The sequence below is a fragment of the Taudactylus pleione genome, unplaced genomic scaffold (genome assembly GCF_031769625.1).
Source record: "Taudactylus pleione unplaced genomic scaffold, aTauple2 ptg000070l, whole genome shotgun sequence".
In the NCBI taxonomy this organism is placed as follows: domain Eukaryota; kingdom Metazoa; phylum Chordata; class Amphibia; order Anura; family Myobatrachidae; genus Taudactylus; species Taudactylus pleione.
The window spans coordinates 9,808,681-9,835,401 of NW_028284472.1; the positions used below are offsets into that span (position 1 = coordinate 9,808,681).

The 26,721-nt window shown below is 43.8% G+C and overlaps 2 protein-coding genes across 2 annotated transcripts in view; both read right to left on the reverse strand.

Annotated features, from left to right (window-relative positions):
• LOC148533760 (cytochrome P450 2C5-like) overlaps positions 1-16,005 on the reverse strand; it is a 56,531-nt gene extending 40,526 nt beyond the window's left edge. Inside the window, exon 1 of the mRNA XM_088467247.1 lies at positions 15,943-16,005. The gene's annotated coding sequence lies outside the window, so the exon portion shown is untranslated. The remainder of the gene's footprint in view (positions 1-15,942) is intronic.
• A 6,178-nt stretch (positions 16,006-22,183) lies between these two features.
• LOC148533761 (cytochrome P450 2C5-like) overlaps positions 22,184-26,721 on the reverse strand; it is a 43,186-nt gene continuing 38,648 nt past the window's right edge. The window contains exons 9-10 of the mRNA XM_088467199.1: positions 24,386-24,527; positions 22,184-22,362 (exon numbers count right to left, since the gene is read on the reverse strand). Coding sequence (XP_088323325.1) covers positions 22,184-22,362; positions 24,386-24,527 — 321 coding nt within the window. The remainder of the gene's footprint in view (positions 22,363-24,385; positions 24,528-26,721) is intronic.

Below are 26,721 nucleotides of genomic sequence, written 5' to 3' on the forward strand. Positions count from 1 at the left end.
TTTAATTATACAATTAGATAGGTATCATCCATATACATTCCGAAGAATAGGCAAAGAGCTTTCTTTTGACCCCCATGTGTTTTGACACCGGAGAGAAGTGAATGTAGATGCCCCTGTGGATGGCTGTAATGTAATAAAGTCTTTTGTTTGGAGTTATGCCGGGTACACACTAGACGATATGTCATCCAATCTGGCGGATCGGAGCGACATATCGGACACATTGTCTAGTGTGTTCCCACTATGTCGCTGAAAATGTGCTCCCGCATGTCATCAGCAACATCCTTCATCATCCCTACATGCAGAGCTGACGAGGGATGTCGTTAGCGAGGGCCACGCTGCCGAATGCTGCCCGCATCGGCAAATGTGCAAGCAATTGCCGATGCCTGCTCTCATGCTGGGTTTCATCTCTGGCAATGTCAGGCTAGGTACACATCATCTAGTGGTTTTATCATGTAACCTTATGAAAGTTCAAAGTTGCTATATAGTGCTTTACTACAGTATAAATAAGGAACTTGAACCTTATTCTTCTGAGTTGCAGACAATGCCGATATTTGTGCAAATTATCAATGTTTTTAACTGCTCATGCGTCTAAGAAGCTCAAAAGTTGCATAGCACAAATGTACCATGGAGTGTACACACAGAGGTGCAGTAGCGATTGAGTCACTTGGTCTCATTAATGTACCGTAAATGTATTGGGCGTTCCTGGTCGGTGACTGGGAGGTGGCTATTCAGATGCAATTAGATTCACTGTCTCATGGGAATGTTTTGGGGGTGTCGGATAACTGGTTGCAAAATTAGACTTTTAATCGCTCACATTAGAGACCATGCTCTGTTAGGGTTGGGTTCGTGAACCTGACGGTCGGGATGCTGCCAGTCAGAAACAGACAGCGGCATCCCAAACAGTCAGAATATTTATCTTATGGGGGCAATATTATTTTATGAATATATCAGGGAGACCAAATTAAAGTATAATTATACTAAGCAGAGACCACAATGTTTTGGTTTTGGCTTTGAATTCAATCTTCATGTTTTGGTTTTGCAAAACCACCCTCAGGGTTTTTGATTTTGGATCTTTTTTTTTCTTTAAAAAAAAATAAAATTGGTAAAAAATTTTAAAACCACTAAAATAATGTAATTTTTGCATTCCAAAACCCAAAATTCGGATTTAAAATCCGAATTCTGAAACGCAGGAAGATCAGAACCATGACTCAGATCTCTCTGATTCTCCTTAGAAGAGAAGAACCGCGACTTGGATCTGTCCAGATTCATGAAATTTGGGTGGATTTGGATTTCTGGAGAATCGAACTGGACATCTTTAATATTAAGCAATATTAAATATTATTGTATATATAAAATGTATTGGTCTGTTTGTTTGTCTGTTCGGTTATGCAATCGGACACCCCTGCGCCAATTGGGATGAAATCAGCACAAGATGGCCAGGTTTTAGGAGGGTTGAGGTACCAGTCGGATTTCTCGTTGGTGTACACTGGGCAGAACTTTGACCTGGGGAGCCTGTTCTGGGCCTTCCATTTGGAGGAAAACGTCACAGAGTGGTGGCAATTGGTCTGGGATGCCTGGACATTGGTCTGTAATGCCTAACTTAATTACTTGAAGATTGGTCCCAGTTAGACCTCCCGTTGGTGTATGCTGGGCAGAACTTTTACCCAGGGAAACTGTTCTGGACCTTCCTCTGGATGGATTTGGATGAAAACTTCACAGAGGGGTGGCAATTGGTCTGGGATGTCTAACCTAATAACTTGAAGATTTAAACCCGGGCAATGCCGGGTTCTTCAGCTATCTTATATATAAAATAAATTGGTCTGTTTGTTTGTCTGTCCGGTTATGCATTTGAACACCCCTGCAATGATTCAGATGCAACCAATGCGAGATGGTCCAGTTGGGTACTGGCCAGGTTTTTGAGGGGTTTGAATCCCAGTTGGACCTCTCATTGATGTACGCTGGGCAGAACTTTGAGTCAGAGAGCCTGTTCTGAGCCTTCCACTGGATGGATTTGGACAAAAACTTCACAGAGTGGTAACATTGGACCCCAGAAGACATACTATGGGGTTGAGGTTCCCACCTGACCTCCAGTTCATGAAAATTGGGTAGAACTTTGACTGAGGAGGAGCCTTTTCTGGGCCTTCCACTGGATAGATTTTGATGAAAACTTCACAGAGGGGTGGCAATTGGTCTGGGATGGATTGGTTGGGGTCCTGTTCAGACCTCATGGTGGTTTGCGCCAGGCAGAACTTTCCTAATGTGTGTTATGGAAGAGCTTCTAAGCAGCTAATTATTTTTAAGCTAATTATTTTTAAAATGTTGACAGTTACATCCAACTCTTTGAAAACTTAATAACTTGAAGATTTAAACCCAGGTAATACCGGATACTTCAGCTAGTAACATATAACATTGAGGCCGTCTATGAGCATTGACATTTGCATTTGGACTACGACAGGAAAGAATATTACCATTTGATTTTCCAAGGGGAAAATAGCAAATGTTTGTATTTAATTTAATTTGTATTTGATGTTTTATTTAGTTACAGATTATAGTGAAAATGCGATTTTAACATTTATAGCAAACACTGTCGCATCTGTGCTATGCTGTTGTGTGGTGCCCTGTAAGCATAAACTTGTATAATACATGACGTATGTCTTGCACATTTGCTACTGTGTTTGAGCTGGATACATCTGAAGAAGTGTCTGACTGAATACAGATATGTAAATGCACTTTTTTCTATGGGCATAATTTCATGGGTACTTTATGGGCCTGATTCTGAGTCTCATGCATCTCGCCCACTGTTTTTCGATCACTGGCGTGTGGGTGATTCAAATCCCTAAGGTCCCTCTGTTAAATTAGTCTGTGCACTAGGGGTAAGAGTAGGGCATGCTGAGACCTGATTGGAGGAGACCAGCACATGCTCCACTAACCCCTGTTGCTTAGCTTGATGTGATTGAGAGCAGAAGCCAGCAGACAGGACTCAAAGCAATTTTTAAGGCCTGGACAGAGGATCAGAAAAATTCTAGAGGCACCACCATACCGATGACACTGGATTTTATATAGTGACGTTGTATGTGTACTTATACAAGATTGTCCTCACTTGTACGTATTCACTTTTATGTCGTACTGTTTTAGTAAGTTGAAATAGTAATATATATATATATATATATATATATATATGTGTGTATGTGCGTGTCATAGTGTTAAATATAAAGAGTAAACAGAAAAGAAAATTTAGGGGGCATGTATAGGGTATCTATATTTATACCAATAGACTGAACGAGGGGCTCAAGTGTCTGGTTTGGCTGTTTTTTTTTAATATGGGAATTATACTGCTGTAAAGGAAAATGTTTTTATATATATATATATATATATATATATATGTGTGTGTGTGTGTGTGTATATATATATTAGGGGTGTGCACCGGCCACTTTTCGTGTTTTGTGTTTTGGTTTTGGATCTGGATCTTTCTTCGTGTTTTGGATCTGGATTGGTTTTGCCAAAACCACCCTTCCGTGTTTTGGGTTCTGGGTTTTGTGTTTTGGATCTGTATTTTTTTTAAAAAAAGCATAAAAACAGCTAAAATCACAGAATTTGTTGGTTTCTCTGCTCCTATGCTATTATTAACCTCAATAACCTTAATTTCCACTCATTTCCAGTCTATTCTGAACACCTCACACCTCACAATAGTGTTTTCATGTCCAAAAGGTTGCACCGAGGTAGCTGGATGACTATGCTAAGCGACACGAGTGGGCGGCACAAACACGTGACCCATCTAGGAGTGACACTGCAGTGGCAGACAGGATGGCAGTTAGAAAAACTAGGCCCCAAACTGTACATAATGCAAAGAAAAAAAAGAAGTGCAAGATGGAATTGTCCTTGGGCCCTCCCACCCACCCTTATGTTGTATAAACAGGACATGCACACTTTAACAAATCAATCATTTCAGCGCCAGGGTCTGCCACACAACTGTGGCTGAAATGATTGGTTTGTTTGGGCCCCCACAAAACAAGCTGGCAATTAATGTGTCCCTGCACAAACTGGCTCTACGGAGGCAAGATGTCATCCTCATCCTCCTCATCCACCGATTCCTCACCCTCTTCAGTGTGTACATCCTCATCCTCACAGAGTATTAATTCGTCCCTGCTGGAACCACAGGTCCCTCTGTACGTTCTGGAGGCTGGTCTCCCTGGAAGAGTTGATAATTCATTTTATGAACATCATCTTCTCCACATTTTGTGGAAGCAACCTCCTACGCCTTTCGCTGACAAGGTTCCCGGTTGCACTAAACACTCTTTCGGAGTACACACTGGAGGGGGGGCAACTCAGGTAAAATAGAGCCAGTTTGTACAGGGACCTCCAAATTGCTTCTTTTTCCTGCCAGTACAGGTACGGACTGTCTGACATGCCTACTTGGATGCTGTCACCGATGTAATCCTTTAACAGACAGACGCACGCTTGTCGCTGCTGCTTTGAGGATTCAAGTGCGGCTACAGCCCACACAATTCACAAAGACAGAAAAAAAAAAAGAATATTTTTATTGTTTGTGGAGCACACTTTGAGGGTTACACCACCCTTTAACAGACAGACGCAAGCTTGTCGCTGCTGCTTTGAGGATGCAAGTGCGGCTACAGCCCACACAATTCACAAAGACAGAAAAAAGAAGAAGAATATTTTAATTGTTTGTGTAGAACACTTTGAGGTGTCACCACCCTTTAACAGACAGACGCACGCTTGTCGCTGCTGCTTTAAGGATGCAGGTGCGGCTACAGCCCACACATTTCACAAAGACCGAAAAAAAAAAGAACAATATTTTAATTGTTTGTGTAGAACACTTTGAGGTGTCATCACCCTTTAACAGACAGACGCATGCTTGTCGCTGCTGCTTTAAGGATGCAGGTGCGGCTACAGCCCACACAATTCACATAGACAGAAAAAAAAGAACAATATTTTAATTGTTTCTGTAGCACACTTTGAGGGTGTCACCACCCTTTAACAGACAGACGCACGCTTGTCGCTGCTGCTTTGAGGATGCAAGTGTGGCTACATCGCACACAAGTCACAAACACATAAAAAAAATAGTTTTTTATTTTTTGGAACACTTTGAGAGTTACACCACCCTTTAACAGACAGACGCACGCTTGTCGCTGCTGCTTTAAGGATGCAAGTGTGGCTACATCGCACACAAGTCACAAACACATTAAAAAAATAGTTTTTTATTTTTTGGAACACTTTGAGAGTTACACCACCCTTTAACAGACAGACGCACGCTTGTCGCTGCTGCTTTAAGGATGCAGGTGCGGCTACAGCCCACACAATTCACAAAGACAGAAAAAAGAACAATATTTTAATTGTTTGTGTAGCACACTTTGAGGGTGTCACCACCCTTTAACAGACAGACGCACGCTTGTCGCTGCTGCTTTAAGGATGCAGGTGCGGCTACAGCCCACACAATTCACAAAGACAGAAAAAAGAACAATATTTTAATTGTTTGTGTAGCACACTTTGAGGGTGTCACCACCCTTTAACAGACAGACGCACGCTTGTCGCTGCTGCTTTAAGGATGCAGGTGTGGCTACAGCCCACACATTTCACAAAGACCAAAAAAAAAAGAACAATATTTTAATTGTTTGTGTAGCACACTTTGAGGGTGTCACCACCCTTTAACAGACAGACGCACGCTTGTCGCTGCTGCTTTGAGGATGCAAGTGTGGCTACATCGCACACAAGTCACAAACACATTAAAAAAATAGTTTTTTATTTTTTGGAACACTTTGAGAGTTACACCACCCTTTAACAGACAGACGCACGCTTGTCGCTGCTGCTTTAAGGATGCAGGTGAGGCTACAGCCCACACATTTCACAAAGACCGAAAAAAAAAGAACAATATTTTAATTGTTTGTGTAGAACACTTTGAGGGTGTCACCACCCTTTAACAGACAGACGCACGCTTGTCGCTGCTGCTTTGAGGATGCAGGTGGAATCTAGACGGGATTTGGAACCGAGGACACACTACCTCCATCAATTGTCTAAATCCCACTGCACTAATGTCGGATACCGGACGCACGTCTAACACCAACATAGCAGTCAAGGCCTCAGTTATACGTTTTGCTTCAGGATGACTGCTGTCGTACTTCATCCTCATCGCTAGGGACTGTTGGAGGGTCAATTGTTTAGTAAAAGTAGTGATGTTCCTACTTCCTCTCTGGGATGATGAACAACTCCCAGCAGCAGCAACAGCACTAGGAGGAAGAGGTTCTTGATCTTTCCCTATTTTCTTTTTATCGGAGAAAGTTTGGTCCTCCATTTATGTTATATTGATATATATACGTGCGGCTAAAGCGCACACAAACACAGAAAATATTATTTTATTTTTGCTGGAGAGTAGTGCACTTTGTGGGTTACACCACCCTTTAAGAAATGAGCCAGCCGGCTCTTTACTTATGGGACACAGGCGCACGCTTGGCGCTGCTCCTTTGTTGATGCACGTGCAGCCACAGTGCACACAATTCACAAACACAGAAAATAATTTTTTTTTTGGTTTGGACTGGAGTGTACTTTCGGGGGTTACAGCACCCTTAACGGTCAAGCCAGCTGGCCCTTTACTTATGACACAGGTGCACGCTTGGCACTACTTTGTTGATGCACGTGCGGCTACTGCGCACACAATTCACAAACACAGAAAATAATTTTTTTTTTGGTTTGGACTGGAGTGTACTTTCGGGGGTTACAGCACCCTTAACGGTCAAGCCAGCCGGCCCTTTACTTATGACACAGGTGCACGCTTGGCACTACTTTGTTGATGCACGTGCGGCTACTGCGCACACAATTCACAAACACAGAAAATAATTTTTTTTTTGGTTTGGACTGGAGTGTACTTTCGGGGGTTACAGCACCCTTAACGGTCAAGCCAGCCGGCCCTTTACTTATGACACAGGCGCACGCTTGGCACTACTTTGTTGATGCACGTGCGGCTACTGCGCACACAATTCACAAACACAGAAAATAATTTTTTTTTGGTTTGGACTGGAGTGTACTTTCGGGGGTTACAGCACCCTTTAACGGTCAAGCCAGCCGGCCCTTTACTTATGACACAGGCGCACGCTTGGCACTACTTTGTTGATGCACGTGCGGCTACTGCGCACACAATTCACAAACACAGAAAATAATTTTTTTTTAGGTTTGGACTGGAGTGTACTTTCGGGGGTTACAGCACCCTTAACGGTCAAGCCAGCCGGCCCTTTACTTATGACACAGGCGCACGCTTGGCACTACTTTGTTGATGCACGTGCGGCTACTGCGCACACAATTCACAAACACAGAAAATAATTTTTTTTTTGGTTTGGACTGGAGTGTACTTTCGGGGGTTACAGCACCCTTAACGGTCAAGCCAGCCGGCCCTTTACTTATGACACAGGCGCACGCTTGGCACTACTTTGTTGATGCACGTGCGGCTACTGCGCACACAATTCACAAACACAGAAAATAATTTTTTTTTGGTTTGGACTGGAGAGTACTTTCGGGGGTTACAGCACCCTTTAATGGTCAAGCCAGCTGGCCCTTTACTTATGACACAGGCGCACGCTTGGCACTACTTTGTTGATGCACGTGCGGCTACTGCGCACACAATTCACAAACACAGAAAATAATTTTTTTTTAGGTTTGGACTGGAGTGTACTTTCGGGGGTTACAGCACCCTTAACGGTCAAGCCAGCCGGCCCTTTACTTATGACACAGGCGCACGCTTGGCACTACTTTGTTGATGCACGTGCGGCTACTGCGCACACAATTCACAAACACAGAAAATAATTTTTTTTTTGGTTTGGACTGGAGTGTACTTTCGGGGGTTACAGCACCCTTAACGGTCAAGCCAGCCGGCCCTTTACTTATGACACAGGCGCACGCTTGGCACTACTTTGTTGATGCACGTGCGGCTACTGCGCACACAATTCACAAACACAGAAAATAATTTTTTTTTTGGTTTGGACTGGAGTGTACTTTCGGGGGTTACAGCACCCTTAACGGTCAAGCCAGCCGGCCCTTTACTTATGACACAGGCGCACGCTTGGCACTACTTTGTTGATGCACGTGCGGCTACTGCGCACACAATTCACAAACACAGAAAATAATTTTTTTTTTGGTTTGGACTGGAGTGTACTTTCGGGGGTTACAGCACCCTTAACGGTCAAGCCAGCCGGCCCTTTACTTATGACACAGGCGCACGCTTGGCACTACTTTGTTGATGCACGTGCGGCTACTGCGCACACAATTCACAAACACAGAAAATAATTTTTTTTTTGGTTTGGACTGGAGTGTACTTTCGGGGGTTACAGCACCCTTAACGGTCAAGCCAGCCGGCCCTTTACTTATGACACAGGCGCACGCTTGGCACTACTTTGTTGATGCACGTGCGGCTACTGCGCACACAATTCACAAACACAGAAAATATATTCTTTTTTTAGCACTTGGGGGGAGCACCCCTGATGGACAGAGCACCCCCTGGACAACACTACAGCACTCCTTTAGGACTGGGACACTGCACAGGACTTTGGAGTGGACACAGCCCCTATGGAGAACTGACTGCACAACACAGTCCAGCCAGCCCCTATGGACTTTGAAGTAGTGGACACAGCCCCTATTAACAACAGCAGCACAGCACAACACAGCCAGCCCCTATGGACTTTGAAGTAGTGGACAACAGCAGCACTACACTACACTACACTACACAGCCCTAACTCCCACCCTCCCTCTTCACTGTCCACAGCCGAGTGAGAAAATGGCGCCGACGTGGGTACCTTATATAGGATCCAAAACCCGCGAGACTCGGAAGGCGGGAAGATGACGTTTTGCCTCGATTTCAGAATCCGAGTCAGGCGGGAAAAGTCGAGCCTGACTCGGATCGGACTCGGATCGGGGGGGCTCGGGGGGGTTCGGATTTCAGAAATCCGAACCCGCTCACCCCTAATATATATATGTATATATATATATATATTCTTTAAAATGCTAACAGTGAATGCGTACAGTATTTTGCATTCATAAAACATGTAAAAATATTGTTATATAAAAAATAAGGGTGCATGTTTATGTGATGCAAGCCTTGCGTAAATTGGGAGCATCTTCCAATAGCTACATCTTTGCAGATACTTACAATTGAGTTTTTTCTACTGAATGAGGAGGGGATTCGATTCAGAGTTGTACGCTGATCACTTCACTGCTGCATATTTTGGATGCAGCAGTGATGTGAAAATATGGTAAGGCGCCTGAAGAAAAAAGATGCCAACTGCCAGAATCGCAGATCTGAGTGCTGCGTCCGAAGATGCCGATCGCATCACCATCGCACCAGTTGGCTGTTGTGGTCACAGCCATCACCCATCTGAATAACTAGGCATACTCAGAATTGGTTGCAGGAACTCCTCTGCTGGGACCAGGAAATCTGCATCGCAAGATGCAAACCCTGGCCTAGGCACGCCTACAAAGTAGGGAAGACGCCTCCATTTTGTAAAACGGACACATGGCCACCTCCCCTCCCCTCCCCAAATAGCCACAGCTTGTCAATCAGGCATCGGCATGCAACGACACAGGACCCTTCTGCTTATGCGCACCATTGTACTTGTATGCAATACATTGGAACTATGAATCAGGCCTGCAGCAGTTTGCATCTGAGATTCCCAGTGCAATTACAGCAAACTCTGGGCCCCATTTATCAATGATACATAAACCCTATTTGTCACTTTATCGCTCTCACCATCTCGCCATTGGGGATCCAGCAGCAAGGTCTTCCAGGCACTGACGGGTCCCCACTGTGTGAAAGTGTCATGTGCATGACACAGAAACCCATCGCTGGCAGCAATAGGCTGCCAGCTACAGAAGAGAAGATGCTGTTGAGGAGGGGAATAGTCGCTGGACCTCGTCGGAGCTCGCTGGAGGGGTAACTAATGGTGAATACCAGTGGCATATTCATTAGTATCACTGAGATACTAAACAAAATATGTTGATGGTATTTAGATTAGTTGATAAATGTGGCCGCTTTGCTTCAGCCTACTGTAAGTGCATATTATTAGATTCAATTTGGGATACTTGAACGAAAACAGATAGGTATGTGATACAGATGTCTCTTATTTTACTGTTGCTTCACTTATGCCGAATAGCCCTACTGGCGCTTCCGGCCCCGTGTGACTTTTCCACTCAAAGTGCACATCTTATTTGCATAATTAAAATACATCGAAGCGACAAAACTACATTGCCGGCTTACACTGGATTTGGTGCACAACACTTGTACATCTGTGTGCGACGGAGTCTGAATCTGTGCAAAAAGGGCTCCGATGCAGTGGCCGCAAATATTTCTCACGCCAAGTTCCGTTGTGCATCACCTGTGACTTTGTACTAGGGGTGAGCGGGTTCGGATTTGTGAAATCCGAACCCCCCCGAGCCCCCCCGATCCGAGGCCGATCCGAGTCAGGCTCAACTTTTCCCGCCTGACTCGGATCTGAAATCGAGGCAAAACGTCATCATCCCGCCTTCCGGGTCTCGCAGGTTTTGGATCCTATATAAGGTACCCGCGTCGGCGCCATTTTCTCACTCAGCTGTGGACAGTGAAGAGGGAGGGTGGGAGTTTGGGCTGGCTGGGCTGTGTAGTGTAGTGTAGTGTAGTGTAGTGTAGTGCAGAGTAGTGTTGTGCTGTGCTGTGCTGCTGTTGTCCATAGGGGCTGTGTCCACTCCTCCAAAGTCCAAAGGGGCTGGCTGTGTTGTGCTGTGCTGCTGTTGTTAATAGGGGCTGTGTCCACTACTTCAAAGTCCATAGGGGCTGGCTGGACTGTGTTGTGCAGTCAGTTGTCCATAGGGGCTGTGTCCACTCCAAAGTCCTGTGCAGTGTCCCAGTCCTAAAGGGGTGCTGTAGTGTTGTCCAGGGGGTGCTCTGTCCATCAGGGGTGCTCCCCCCAAGTGTTAAAAAAATAATATTTTTCCTGTGTTTGTGAATTGTGTGCGCAGTAGCCGCACGTGCATCAACAAAGTAGTGCCAAGCGTGCGCCTGTGTCATAAGTAAAGGGCCAGCTGGCTTGACCGTTAAAGGGTGCTGTAACCCCCAAAGTACACTCCAAACCAAATAAAAAAATATTTTCTGTGTTTGTGAATTGTGTGCGCAGTAGCCGCACGTGCATCAACAAAGTAGTGCCAAGCGTGCGCCTGTGTCATAAGTAAAGGGCCAGCTGGCTTGACCGTTAAAGGGTGCTGTTACCCCCAAAGTACACTCCAAACCAAATAAAAAAATATTTTCTGTGTTTGTGAATTGTGTGCGCAGTAGCCGCACGTGCATTAACAAAGTAGTGCCAAGCGTGCGCCTGTGTCATAAGTAAAGGGCCGGCTGGCTTGACCGTTAAAGGATGCTGTAACCCCAAAGTACACTCCAGTCCAAACCAAATAAAAAAATATTTTCTGTGTTTGTGAATTGTGTGCGCAGTAGCCGCTCTTGCATCAACAAAGTAGTGCCAAGCGTGCGCCTGTGTCATAAGTAAAGGGCCGGCTGGCTTGACCGTTAAAGGGTGCTGTAACCCCCAAAGTACACTCCAAACCAAATAAAAAAATGTTTTCTGTGTTTGTGAATTGTGTGCGCAGTAGCCACACGTGCATCAACAAAGGAGCAGCGCCAAGCGTGCGCCTGGGTCCCATAAGTAAAGAGCCAGCTGGCTCAGTTCTTAAAGAGTGGTGTAACACACAAAGTGCACTACTCTCCAGCAAAAATAAAAAAATATTTTCTGTGTTTGTGTGCGCCTTAGCCGCATGTATATATCAAATCGATATAACATAAATGGAGGACCAAACTTTCTCCGATAAAAATAAAATAGAGAAAGATCAAGAACCACTTCCTCCTATTGCTGAAGCTGCTGCCACTAGTCATGACATAGACGATAACATGCCATCAACGTCGTCTGCCAAGGCCGATGCCCAATGTCATAGTAGAGGGCACATACAATGCCAAATGGCAAAGTTCAGGAAAATGACCTTGAAAAAAACATTTAAGTCATCTGAAGAGAAACGTAAACTTGCCAATATGCCATTTACGACACGGAGTGGCAAGGAATGGCTAAGGTCTTTTCCTATGTTCATGACTAGTGGTTCAGCTTCACATGACGATGGAAGCCCTCCTCCCACTAAAAAAATCAAAAGAGTTAAGCTGGCAAAAGCACAGTGAAGAACTATGCGTTCTAAGAAGATATCACAAATCCCCAAGGAGAGTCTAAGTGTGGTGGTGGTTGCGATGCCTGACCTTCCCAGCACTGGACAGGAAGAGGTGGCTCTTTCCACCATTTGCACGCCCCCTGCAAGTGCTGAAAGGAGCACCCACAGTCCACTTGCTGATATGCAAATTGAAGATGTCACTGTTGAAGTACAACAGAATGAGGATACCGGTGTAGCTGGCGCTGAGGAGGAAGTTGGCGAGGAGGATTCTGATGTGATGTGGTTTGTTTAAATCAGGCTCCGGGGGAGACAGTTGTTGTCCGTGGGATGAAAAAGCCCATCACGGTCATGCCTGGGCAGAAGACCAAACATTCTACCTCTTTGGTCTGGCAATATTTCTATCCAAATCCGGACAACAACTGTCTTGCCATATGTACCATATGTAAAGGTGGAATAAGTAGGGGTAGGGACGTTAACCACCTAGGAACATCCTCCCTTATACGGCACCTGCAGCGCGTTCATAATAAGTTACTGTCAAGTTCAGAAACTTTGGCTAAGACCGTAAGCAGTCCAGGGATACCTAAATCCAGTTGTCCTGTTGTATCCAAGCACCTGCAAACCACACCGTCAACTCCCTCCTCGTCAATTTCCTCCTTAGTCAGGATCGGAAGTAGTCCTGCAGGCCATGTCACTGGCATGACTGACTCTCCTATCCGGGATTCCTCCGGAGGATCCTGCATCGCTACGCCTCCAGCTGTCGCTGCTGCTGTTGTTGCTGCTGGGAGTCGTTCATCATCCCAGAGAGGAAGTAGGAAGACCACTACTTTTACTAAACAATTGACCCTCCAACAGTCCTTTAAGTACGACAGCAGTCATCCTGAAGCATAACGTATAACTGAGGCCTTGACTGCTATGTTGGTGTTAGACGTGCATCCGGTATCCGCCATTAGTGCAGTGGGATTTAGACAATTGATGGAGGTAGTGTGTCCCCGGTTCCAAATCCCATCTAGATTCCACTTCACTAGGCAGGCGATACCGAGACTGTACAGAAACGTCAGAAAAAGTGTCCTCAGTGTCCTGAAAAATGCTGTTGTACCCAATGTCCACTTAACCACGGACATGTGGACAAGTGGAACAGGGTAGACTAAGGACTAATTGACTGTGACAGCCCACTGGGTAGATGTATCACCTTATGCAGCAACAGCAGCAGCGTCACCAGTAGCAGCATCTCAGAAACGCCAGCTCGTTCCAAGGCAGGCTACGCTGTGTATCACCGGTTTCAGTAAGAGGCACACCGCCGACAACCTCTTAGAGAAACTGAGGGAAATCATCACCCAGTGGCTTACCCCACTTAGACTCTCCTGGGGATTTGTGATATCTGACAACGCCACCAATATTGTGCGGGCATTACATCTGGGCAAATTCCAGCATGTCCCATGTTTTGCTCACACAATAAACTTGGTGGTGCAGAATTTTCTGAAAAGCAACAGGGACGTGCAGGAGACGCTTTGGGTGGCCCGAAAAATTTCTGCCCACTTTCGCCATTCAGCGACTGCGTGCCGAAGACTGGAGCGCCAGCAAACACTCTTGAACCTGCCCCGCCATCACCTGAAGCAAGAGGTTGTGATGCGGTGGAACTCAACCCTCTATATGCTTCAGAGGATGGAGGAGCAGCAAAAGGCCATTCAAGCCTATACATCCACCTATGACATAGGCAAAGGAAGGGGTATGCACCTGACTCAAGCACAGTGGAGAATGATTTCCGTATTGTGCAAGGTTCTCCAGCCCTTCGAACTTGCCACACGTGTAGTCAGTTCAGACACTGCCAGCTTGAGTCAGGTCATTCCCCTCATCAGGCTTTTGCAGAAGCAGCTGGAGAAAGTGAAGGAGGAGCTAAGACAGAGCGATTCTGCTCGGCATGTGGGACTTGTGGATGAAGCCCTTCTTTCGCTTTGCCAGGATTCCAGGGTGGTCAATCTGTTGAAATCAGACCACTACATTTTGGCCACCGTGCTCGATCCTAGGTTTAAAGCCTATGTGGTGTCTCTCTTTCCGGCCGACACAAGTCTGCAGAGGTGCAAAGACCTGCTGGTGAAAACACTGTCAGCTGAAGCGGAACGTGACACGTCAATAGCTCCTTCTTCATTTTCTCCCGCAACTGGGGCTGCCAGGAAAAAACTTAGGTATCCTAAGCAACCCATTGGCGGTGATGCAGGGCAGGCAGGACCAAGTTTGGACATCTGGTCCGGACTGAAGGACCTGGCAACAATTTCTGACATGTCTACTGTCACTGCATATGATACTGTCACCATTGACAGAATGGTGGAGGATTACATAGGTGACAGAATCCAAGTAGGCATGTCAGACAGTCCATACCTGTACTGGCAGGAAAAGGAGGCAATTTGGAGGCCCCTGTACAAACTGGCTCTATTTTACCTGAGTTGCCCCCCCTCCAGTGTGTACTCCGAAAGAGTGTTTAGTGCAGCCGGGAACCTTGTCAGCGAAAGGCGTAGGAGGTTGCTTCCACAAAATGTGGAGAAGATGATGTTCATCAAAATGAATTATCAACTCTTCCAGGGAGACCAGCCTCCAGAACGTACAGAGGGACCTGTGGTGGTGGATTCCAGCAGGGATGAGTTAATACTCTGTGAGGATGAGGATGTACACAACACTGAAGAGGGTGAGGAATCTGTGGATGAGGATGAGGACGACATCTTGCCTCCGTAGAGCCAGTTTGTGCAGGGACAGATTAATTGCCAGCTTGTTTTGTGGGGGCCCAAACGAACCAATCATTTCAGCCACAGTCTTGTGGCAGACCCTGGCGCTGAAATGATTGGTTTGTTAAAGTGTGCATGTCCTGTTTATACAACATAAGGGTGGGTGGGAGGGCCCAAGGACAATTCCATCTTGCACCTCTTTTTTTTCTTTGAATTATGTACTGTTTGGGGCCTAGTTTTTCAAACTGCCATCCTGTCTGCCACTGCAGTGTCACTCCTAGATGGGCCACGTGTTTGTGCCGCCCACTCGTGTCACTTAGCATAGTCATCCAGCTACCTCGGTGCAACCTTTTGGACATAAAAACACTATTGTGAGGTGTGAGGTGTGAGGTGTTCAGAATAGACTGGAAATGAGTGGAAATTAAGGTTTTTGAGGTTAATAATAGCATAGGAGCAGAAAAATCAACACATTCTATGATTTTAGCTGTTTTTATGCTTTTTAAAAAAAAATACAGATCCAAAACACAAAACTCAGAACCCAAAACACCGAAGGGTGGTTTTGGCAAAACCAATCCAGATCCAAAACACGAAGAAAGATCCAGATCCAAAACCAAAACACAAAACACGAAAAGTGGCCGGTGCACACCCCTACTTTGTACGTGTGTAAAGCCAATTCCAGTGTGGTTAAAGTTGTAGCCTAGGGTCTCTGTTACACTGCGAGTGGCATTACGCTGTGCAAAATGTAAAAAGAAATATGGTATGCTACGCATCTCAGAGCATCTCAGTCATGCTGGGGGTCTCGCGCGATTTGGCGTTTGGGCACCCAGTCGGTGAGGACACATCTGTCCACAACCGGACATCCAGATATACAAACATATGAAGACTCATCTGAGCACTTTAGCCTAGTAATTATATTGTCATATACAGGTGACTGACTGACATACATACGAATTACACTGAACTGCCTTCAATGAGACACACACTGAAATGTCATAGAAAAGAAGCTGAATTACTGCATTATACAAACCCTGCAAAGTTGGTTTCTTACTTAGAGAGCTGCGTAGATTATACAATGTACTCGTACTGTCCAGTCTTCTCTCTCCTGTCCTTCTGCAGTGAGTTATGTGTCTGCTTTCAGTGCTTGGAGAATATTTAACCCACATGATCGTAACATACCTGTAATATGATATCCGTTCTCCGTTCTATATGACTTCACCCTGCACCCTGCAGTAGGTATGTGGAAACATTTCTCTATAGTTTACTGTAGGCCTTATTCAGCAGTGCATGCCAGCACACTGCTGAACACAGATTACTCATGATCGGGAATCTGCGCAGGCGCCGGACCCGTGTTCGCACGCAGACCGGCAGCAGACTGTCAGTGGTAGCCAGTCTGTTGCCTTACGTGGGCGGGAGGGGGCGGCGACAGCCCCCGTTTTCGGAAACGGAGGCAATTAACTGCCATTGGGGAGGAGAGAAGAGGCCAAGATCTTTGTCGGCTGACAGAGATTTCCTGGCCTCTTTGTTGTAGTTGCGATGGCTGGCTTGCATGACCCCATGGGTCACTCCGCTGGCCGACGTTATCGCAGATTGTGCGATGCTGCATCCTTGGACGCAGCTCGGACAAGTAATGCATGCAGAAGGTGTGACTCTTCCAAGTGCATTACCATAATTGCAAGGACGGAGTTGCAAAGTTGCTTGCGTGCAGTTTTGCATATCTGTCCTGTGCTGAATCAGGCCCTTTATGTGTATATTATATATTTGAGTGGTGTGAATGCATTTACAGTGCTCTCTTTTTGGAAGAAAGTTTAAAACACAAGCAAGAGAAGACCGAATAGAAAGAGTGGTGTGTCAAAGTGACACATTATGGAACGAACACTTAAATAATGGTTTTTTTAAGTTTCGCACAACTGTGTGGTTGAATCTTTTACTATCTAGCCAGGTAGAGATGATTGCAGCCAGTGTGGCCACCATTATAACCATAGTTATAATTATTCAACAGTGAATGATGAGGTTGCACCAGCTGCAAGAACAACTTCTGGAAGCCTAGATCCACCGGGATGTAGTTTGGAAGCCGACGGTCTAAATCCCGACCGCCGGCTTTCAGACGTTCTAATCCCAGCATGGTACTAATAACAGGCGTCTAAATCTAGATGCCTGTCATTAACCAGACGCCGGAAGACCGATGCGCGGCATCCCAACCGAAGTGGCGCCAGGCGTGGACAGCCGCGTGGGGGGAGGGTTAGGTTTAGGGTTCCAGGGGGGGGATTTAGGATTAGGCACCCCCAGGGAGGTTAGGGTTAGGCTGGGGGAAGGGAGGGCTAGGGTTAGGCACCCCCGGTGGCGGTTAGGGTTAGGTACCCCCCGGGGGACTTAGGTGTATGCGGCGGGGAAGGGGGGGTTAGGTTTAGGCACTTAGAGGGGGATTAGGGTTAGCCACTTGGGGGGGAGGTTAGGGTTAGGAGGGGAATTAGGTTAGCGATACTTGCCTTAGGACGATTGGAAGGGTGCACTTTGTGTGCAGAAGCATATGAAGTTACCTCTTTGTTCATGTTTTCCCACCCTCCCTCCCTTTGTTTGTATTGTTGGTTGTTTTGAGTGGCGGTAAAGAAGGGCACTTCGAGTTTGAGTTACTTAATGTTAATAGTTCTAGGCTTAGTGGTTGAAGTAAAAGGAGAGTTGATCACCAATGCTTGGATTGTGTGTGTTTGTTGGTTTGTTTGACTGTCCTGTGCATTCTTTTGTGCCTACTTGTCAAAAATAAAAATTGTCAAAAATGTTAAAAGCCAGCACTGTTGTCTGTGTCTTTATTTCTAGAAGTTTAAGTGCATAAGTTATATTTAGAGTATATTAGATGGTAACACGAGAATACACATTAGTGAGTTTAGAGTAAGTCCATGACCAGTGAGTAAGGTTCCCCTGTCCTATTTACCACCTAACAGTAACCCACCTTTTTTGTACCCTAACACTAACCCTCCCTACCCTGCACCTTAATCCTCCTGGTAAGTGCCTAAACCTAACCCTCCCCCCTTAGTGTCTAACCCTCCCCCCTTAGTGCCTAACTTTAACCATCCCCTGGTGGTGCCTGAACCTAACACTGCCCTGTCTGGAGTCTAACCCTAAGTATCCCTAGGGTGCCTAAACCTAACCTCGCCCTGGTCTCCTTACGATCGGGATGCCGGCTGCCTGGATTTCGACGTCAACATCCCCAGTCATGTCGGGATTCTGGCACCGGTATTCTCTCAGTGATCAGGATTCCGGCACTGGGATTTCGGCAGCCGTCATCCCAATCATTGGGATATTCACTACATCCCGTTCTGAAGCACATAGTAAGTGCACTGCAAGGTAGCACTTCAGAGCATACGTATTGTAGGTTCATTGAAGATGGTGGTACCAGGACAGGATGCATCTCCTCAATGCCCAATAAGTTGGCTCCCCTAATGATGGTTATCCCCAGCTCTATCCCCATCATTATATGGAAAAATTAAACCAAGCTTGTTTGAAGGCAAAACATCCATTTTTAATAGCAGAGGAGCCATTTGATCTTTGGTACGTCAGTCCCTGAGCTCTATTTGTGAAACTACCTTTTAGAGGGGAGGCAGTTACAATGTCAAAAATCACAATGTTGGCATCACAAAGTCAACAGTTATTATGTCGACATTGTTGAACTGTTGACATAGAACATGTTGACATATGCAATAAAAATGGCTTCGGCGTCTCAGTACATGCGCCCATTCTTCACGACCATTGGTTTACTCAAAAGTCCAATAATCGATTGATCTGTCACCAATTTGTATGCAGTTGTTTGGATTTCCAAAGTCGTCGGTGGCGTCTCAATACAAATCCCGGCGGCTGTGACATTTGCATATTCTCACACAGCACCTGTGTACAAATTTGCAGCTGCAGTGGCATTAGTGTACATCTCTGAATGAGGCCCAATGTAATAAAGGGACCCATCTCATAGTAAAAACTAGAAATGAATAAAATGTGTGGCAAATTTCCAGTTGGTATCGATTTCAGTTCTCAAAGGAATGGCTGGAAAACAGTCATAATCTATTTAATAATAGTCTATCTCCAGCATGCACGCACAGTGGGAGCACGGCCCAACAGGTTCCACTGCAAGGGAGACGGGACCAACCTAGAGCCTCAGAATAGGAGGACCTGGCGACCACCAGGAACAGGATAAGTATGGGAGAGGGGATGGGACTGGATGGAGCAGGGGAGTGGCAGACGAGGTGGAGCAGAGCTGGAGGGTGGGGGCTAGATGAACAGCAGTAAGAAGTTGATATACAGTCTGTAAAGACAGGACAGTACGGGGGTGCATATGCCGTGTTCCTTTACTATTTTTTAACATAATTGTTTACAGTGTCAATTTTTAAAATACTGTTTTACAAAAAAAAGATAGAAAACATCTAATTGAACGAATGTAAATTAATGTGATCTTTTAATATCCTTAAAAACTAATTCTAAACAACTTTTAAGTCTGTTAAAAAAAATGGGAGGAATTTTGAAGCTGAAAATAAACCTTTTATCTTAATATTGATAACACAGGTCACAAATTTATGTGATACTTTTGGATTCTGAATACGAAAATGACTCCAGATTTTGCATATCACATCACGTTTGTCTGCAAAATGTGTATTTATGAATGTCATTTTTTTCATATTCTTTAAAGTAATAAATGTATCCTGTTTACATTTATTATAAAACATTGGCCCTCATTCAGAGCCGTACGCTCTGAGCAGAGCGCACGCTCTGAATGAGGGCCGCCCTCCATAAAAATGGAGCGTCCTCCTGGACGCTCGTATAGCTGTGGGTCACCACCCACAGCCTATACGAGCGTGCAGTTTGATGGCCGCGATGGTCGTGACCATCGCGACCATCGAAACTGCGAGCCGGAGCCTGCGGTTGAGGTTTTCAACCGCAAGGCCCGGAGTGATTTTGGCTCTATCAGAGCCAAAATCACTCCCACTGACATCACTAGTGATGTCAGTGGGCCGGCTTCTGACGGTAGGCGTTCCCTTGGGAACGCCCCCGTCAGGGAGGCACGCCCCCGGCACGCCCACCAAAGGGGGCGTGCTGTCAATCAACATCGACAGCACGCCCCCTTTGATCAGACACAACGAGCGAAGGACTTTCCTTCGCTCGTCGCATCTGGCGCATGCACACGACGGAGCTCCCTCCGTCGTGCGCATGCTCAGTGCAGACCATCGACCCACTTGCGAGCGGACAGCCGCTTGCGAGTGGGTCTGAATCGGGGCCATTGTTTTAAATGAATTCAGTTGGTAGTATAGAATGTTGCAATTCAGTTCTCGTCATAAAACTTCCCCCCGCCCAGTGCCAGTTTAAGGTCCACAGGGGCCTGGTGCTGAAATTTACAAAGTGCCTAAACCCCATACTGTCTAAAGGAACATTTCACATACACAACAACTACAACTACAAGGTGAGATGGAGAATGTGGAACCAAATACAACAGATGCAACACAGTTTTGCCCTGTGCCAGCTCATTTCAACCCCTGCCTACCACCACATACACACACACAGTACACACTACACACACAGTACATATACAGAAAAAATTCAAAATTTTTAAACAATGTCAAGGATCCAAACTACAAAGAAATTGTCAGGGAAATGCTTAATAGTTATAATAACCTAAGCTGCAATATGAACTTAAAAGGTCAATTTTTTGAATTCTCATATTGAGCATTTCCTGAATAATCTCGGAGACTACAGTGAAGAACTGGGTGAACGGTTCCACCAAGACATTAGAGATATAGAAAGAAGATGCCAGGGTTGTTGGGATGTCAGCATGATGGCTGACTACTGCTGGATGATACACAGAGACGACACAGAAAAAGCTTATAAGCTAAAAGCGACAAAACAAAGTTTGAAGACAAAAAAAACAAGATATTAACGTTTTTTTTAAATAATTATGGTTTTGTTTCTATTATTATTTGATTTTATTGTTATTTTATTATGTAATTAAGACAAAAACACAGTGATATCATCTACACTTCTTCGTATTTCACAATAAATATGTCAAAAACAATTAAACTTGTTTTTTCTTTAAAATGTTCGGAACCCCCTTATAGGTAAATGTGATGTGGTATTTTATTTTAATATACCATTTCTTGATGTAAACAGGAGTATCATTTAGATTATAAAAGTATTATTAAAATAACTTTCAATAAATTAAATTTCGCAGACCTGTGGTATTATTATTATTATTATTATTATTATTATTATTATTATTATTATAATTTATATAATGCTATGAAATATATGTGAAAATAACACAAGGACATGAATATAAACACACAAGTGATGAGGAATCTTTTATGATCACCTGTAAATGTTCTCTATCTAATTACAATCAGCAAATGCAAGGTTATCAGCACAGTGGATACAATTCTATTGCTTCCCTACTCCCTGCACATTTGATTCAGTCTTGCAATTGTTCAGATTCTACAAAGAATTGTCACAATATTGTTATGTTCTTTCACTAATCCGACATATCATGTTTAATAGTGTTATTAGCCATAAAAATTATCATTTATGCACCAGAGACAAAACGCATGTCATGGAATCCTTAAACTACTGTATAATATACAGTAAGCAGCCTAAATTTTGTCTCTGCAGTTGGAGATACTGTCTAACTCAGAACTCTTGGTGGCTGCTAGACAGACATACAGGGAGGTCGCACCACAATCATAGACACAGCCAGCACTGCCTGCATTGTGTCCTGTCAGCACATGGAGCCAGCACTGCCCCCCACTTGTGCCCAGTCCCCATCCATGGCACCCACACCCTTCACTTGTGGCACCCTTAATATCCCACCCATGGAGCCCCTCATGCAATTATGGCATAGAAGTGAGAGAGATTGGGAGGAGGGAACAGGGGGCAGGCATGAGAGAAAAAGAGAGGTAATGTGGGCAGAGATTATAAAGAAGGAGGGGGGCATAGATTCTAGAGGTGTAGGGGAACAGAGATGATAGAGACAAACAGGTGGGTGTGGGGGAAGAGACAGGGATTGAAAGGTTGGGGAAAGCACATGTCTGTGCTTGGAGCTGGCAACCCCCTGGATCATGTCCCCCTGCTCAATCCCTCTCCCAACCCAACAGAGGCACCCTCCCCCTCAGTAGGATGCATTGCGTGGCTTAGTTATATATTCTGCAGTTCTATTTGGAAATATTTGAGGATAGATATATATCTGGACACATCTAAAAGTCTAAACAATTATGCCTTTTTTTTCAAATTACTTTAGCTTGCCTTAAAAGTTAAAACATGTCCTAGCTGCGAGGTATAGCACAAGTTTCATAAGGCCGTGGTGTATTAGTAGCACCCGTTGAAGGTGCAAGGTCCAGCTGTGCTCCGGGAGGAGCCTGGAATGTGAAGTTCTGGAGCAGCGTTGTGAAGAACAGAAAAAGCTCCATTTTAGCCATATTTTCTCCAGCACAGCTTCTTTTACCTGCGACAAACAACAATAGGAAACATTAAAATTAGCTACTTTTTTTAGATAAAAAGATAATGAACAGTTGTCACTTTAAAAATCACTTTGTTTATATTCTGTTGATATGTTTTAAGTCTAATAGAAACATATCCATCTTTTTTCTGAAGGATTTGACTTATTAAAGGGAAAGTAGTACAAATGAAATTTGGACAGTTATGGACAGCTAAAATATTGTTGAATACATAGAAAGTTCCAATTGTATTCTCTATATATGTGAGTCAAAAATAATAATAATAATATTGACATTAATAGTGCATTAATTTATACCCAGACAAATTAACAGTATTATTGTTGAATATTCTAAGATATACTAAACATTGGTCATCAGTCAGATTAAATAATTTAAAAAATTTTAACCTTAATTATTCAATTGGAATGTACTTTTTTTCTACAAACTGGCGGAACTGCAATAGGCATTTCATTTGCCCCTAATTATGCATCATTTTATTCTTTATTAACATAATTATGCCTCTATTTATACTATGAATAAAACAATATATATTTTTTCATTCATTTTTCAGATTATTCAATATTTTAATTGTTTGTAATGGCATGTAGCCTGAAGTGGAATCAAAACAATAATAAAATTAAGTTAGATTTTTTAGATTTGCTACTGGAAACACAATATTCCCAAAGTCTAAGATCCAATATTCCTGATTTACAATTTACTTTGATTGTATTCAAACTGTAGTTTACATGTGACTTTTAAACTGCTGCAGAAAGGGGACTGTTGATCAGTCACCACTGTCTCCTGCTCCTCTGTACTCTGCTCTGGTGAGGGGAAGGGGTAATGCTCCATTTGGTTGGGTAATGCCACCCACTTATCCCCCACATAATAGATCTATTGACACTGTGTGTGGCATTAGAAGAGATATTGCCCCATAAAGATTTATTGGACCTGGGGGAGAGATATATCATGACACATGTTATGCAGGTTTATGGGTGGGTTAGTGCCACAGAAGGGACCTATGGACATTGGTGAGTGTGTGGGGGGTTATGCTGCTAAGAATCTATTACCACTGGCATCTATTGCCACTGGATGTGGTAGGTACTGTTACAATGGAGACATATGGACACACAAGGGTGCAAAGCACCCCCTAGCCATATTTTTTGTTTTAATAAAATATTTAAAAATATTTGTTAAAATATGTTTTTAACTTAATTAAATAAAAAAAATCTGAGCTTTGTTGAGAGAAATTTTTGTAAGTTAAGTGGTTAAAATCACCAACACATATGGCAGGTGAATTTGGGGAGTGTGCCATAAATTCACCACACCTCTTAATGACATAACTCTTGTAGGGGGAGGAATATAAGCTGCTAGATGTATCAATGGAGCTGGGTTTACTGTGCTTCTTATAAGGTTATATACCTTCTGGGTCAGTTTATACAAAAGGAACCATTTTATGGAAAAGTGTAGATACAGCCTGAGAATGTGAAGGCTTTTTTAAGGGACAATGTTTTTAACTCTCTAAATGTGTTTCTAATAAACAGATTAAAGATGGATTGTCAGCAAAAGAGACCGTTACATTTGTTATTTATCCCTCTAGCATCCAAGTACAGTAGAGAAAAATCTACTGTACATTTGTCAAACAAGCACTAGTCATTAGACAATCAAAGGCCCTATGGCCAAACCTAAACATGTCTCAAGTTCAACTGCAGAAGAAAAAGAAAGGTTACATCTCCCCATTGATTTTAGGATTCAATTTCTTTAGCCATGGATTCCTAACACAATATTTTTTCCCTCTTTCTTTGTGTTGTTACTAAATTAGAGTTTGGTGATGGCACAATGCCGAATGAAGTAAAAATTAAATAGATAATAAGACTCCCGATAAGTGAATCTGTATTCTGTTTGTCAAATGTAACTACTGAGCAAGGGCCAATCAAGTAAGTTTCATAGATACTCTGTCTCCAAGACACAAGCTCTGACCATTTTTTTTGCTTTTTATCTACAAAATATATTCAGAATTAGTAAGTGCTTTACCCATTGAAAATGGTATGAATGCTTCATTCTTCTTGAAATGCCCTTCTGTGTTGAAAAAGTGTTCTGGGTAAAACTCTGCTGGTTTTTCAAAGTAGGCTTTATCTTTCAGTGCAGAAGTCAGCAATGGCATCACAACGGTTCCCTGAAGGAAAAATAGTCAGTTAGAACTTGGACATTAAGCAGCAGAAATAGAAAGTTGTATGGTACCCATAACTTGTCAAAGGCATTTGGTCAAACAGAAAGTTGAAACATGAAGTCTCTATTCAAATCATATACTGTATCTAAACATCTAAATTGGACCAATCATGGGGTCAGTTTACTAAGCAGCACATTTGCTACAGTTTTCTACCAGGATTGCATCCAACATATTTAGGGGCTTACAACTGACAAAGCCATGGCAAAACACACATCTTGTACACTGGGACCCTGCTGTACACAAGCCGATCTTCCCACTCTGGCAACCTGGAGCAGCAATTCCTTATTTCTCCTCCATACTGGTTACAGCGACACTTACTTGCTTTTTCTCATTCAAGGACGGCTGTTAGAGGATTTCCCCACCTGATATAAAATCCCCTGCAATGCGAAGGTATTAGGGATTACCGCAGATTAAGCATTACCTCCAGGGCTACCCATGTTTACCTTTTCATACCCCACAAGTACCTTGTGGGAAAAGGCTCACCCACTGTTCACTACAAAAACTATTTTTGCACACAGTGGAAAGCAGCACTCATCCATAGCCACCTATTATAAAGGTATCTATATATCCAATAACTTACTGTTATCCTATAACTTACTGTCCATTATACTTCCCCACTTTGTATTCCAGGGTTTACCATGCTGATTCTGCTCTACATTTATCAGAACCAGCTACATAGGGAAATAACTAAAGAAGATATCCATTGCACTATTCAATCCATTAGATGCACTAAAGAGACATGCTCACTCACTTGCTCACTGCTATTGTGCCTGATTCATAGTTGTACACTATTGGTGCTGAAGCTGTGATTTTTAGCTGAGGATCTGCAAAAATATGCTACTGGAAGAGCCGCCTGGACTTCTACTGAGATGCCAAAGTTCTGCCCAGTGCAAAACAAAAGGAGGTCCAACCAGGACCTCAGCATCCTAGTGCAGTATGTCTTCTGGGATCCTATTTTACCACTCTGAAGTTTTCATCCAAATCCGTCCAGAGTAAGGCTCAGAACAGACTCCTGGGGTCAAAGTTCTGCCCAGTGTACACCAAGGAAGGACCAACTGGGACCTCAACCACCAACTATGTCTTCTGGGATCCAATGTTACCACTCCATGAAGTTTTCATCCAAATGCATCAAGTAGAAGGGTAAAAACAGACTCCCTGGTTCTAAGTTCTGCCCAGCATACACCAACAGGAGGTCTGATTAGGACCTCAACCACCCTAGTATGTCTTCAGAGATCCAATGTTACCACTCTGTGAAATTTTGGTACAAATTACAATATGTGATGTCATTCAAATCCATCCAGTGGAAGGCCCAGAATAGGCTCTCTGGGTGCACCCCCACTACTCGATAGCTGTATTATAAAATACATATTAATTTGTGATATGTGGACAGCTCTATAATCCCTACTATTATACCTAGGAGTACCCTGGGTTACTACCATCCCACATATTTACTAAACTGCTGCAAATGTACAGACTAACCACAGGTTAGAATAGAAACCACCATCCAGGCTATACCCCATTACAAGTACAAATACAGTATGTCCTCATTCACTGATAATTTTTCCCTAGAGATGTGCAAACTTGGTTTCCAGAGAACCGACAACAACTGAATTTAGGGGTCCCGAGTCAAGCAGAGTACCGATTTGGATCTTCCCGTGATTTGGAACTCAGATTTTAAAACTGAACTTGGGTTTTTGCTTGATAACAGGTCAAAATTACATAATTTTAGCTGTTTTTTTATGCACACTGTTGGCGGCTGGGCAACTGTTTGAGTTTATCTTCAAGGTTTACCGCACTTAATCTTGATACTAGCATGCTCCTTTAAACCAAAGGCATAAAATAAACTAAAAATATAAATTAAGATGGTATGTAGGAAATTAAATACCTAATGTCTATCTGGGTGAAAGAGTTCCTCTATATACTGTACATATTTCTAGGCCACAAAACTACTTTTCCCCAATTGTCTGAGGGTTTTTATTAAAGTAGCTTTCTATTCATGTATCACTTGTAGTGCATTCCTTTCTCCGTCTGTTTGTTTTGGCTAGCCTTGAGAAACACGGGAGGGATTATAATGCAGTTTACACTATTCTATAGAGCATTTGTCAAGGAAGGTTAAGATGTTTAAAAACATTAATGTATC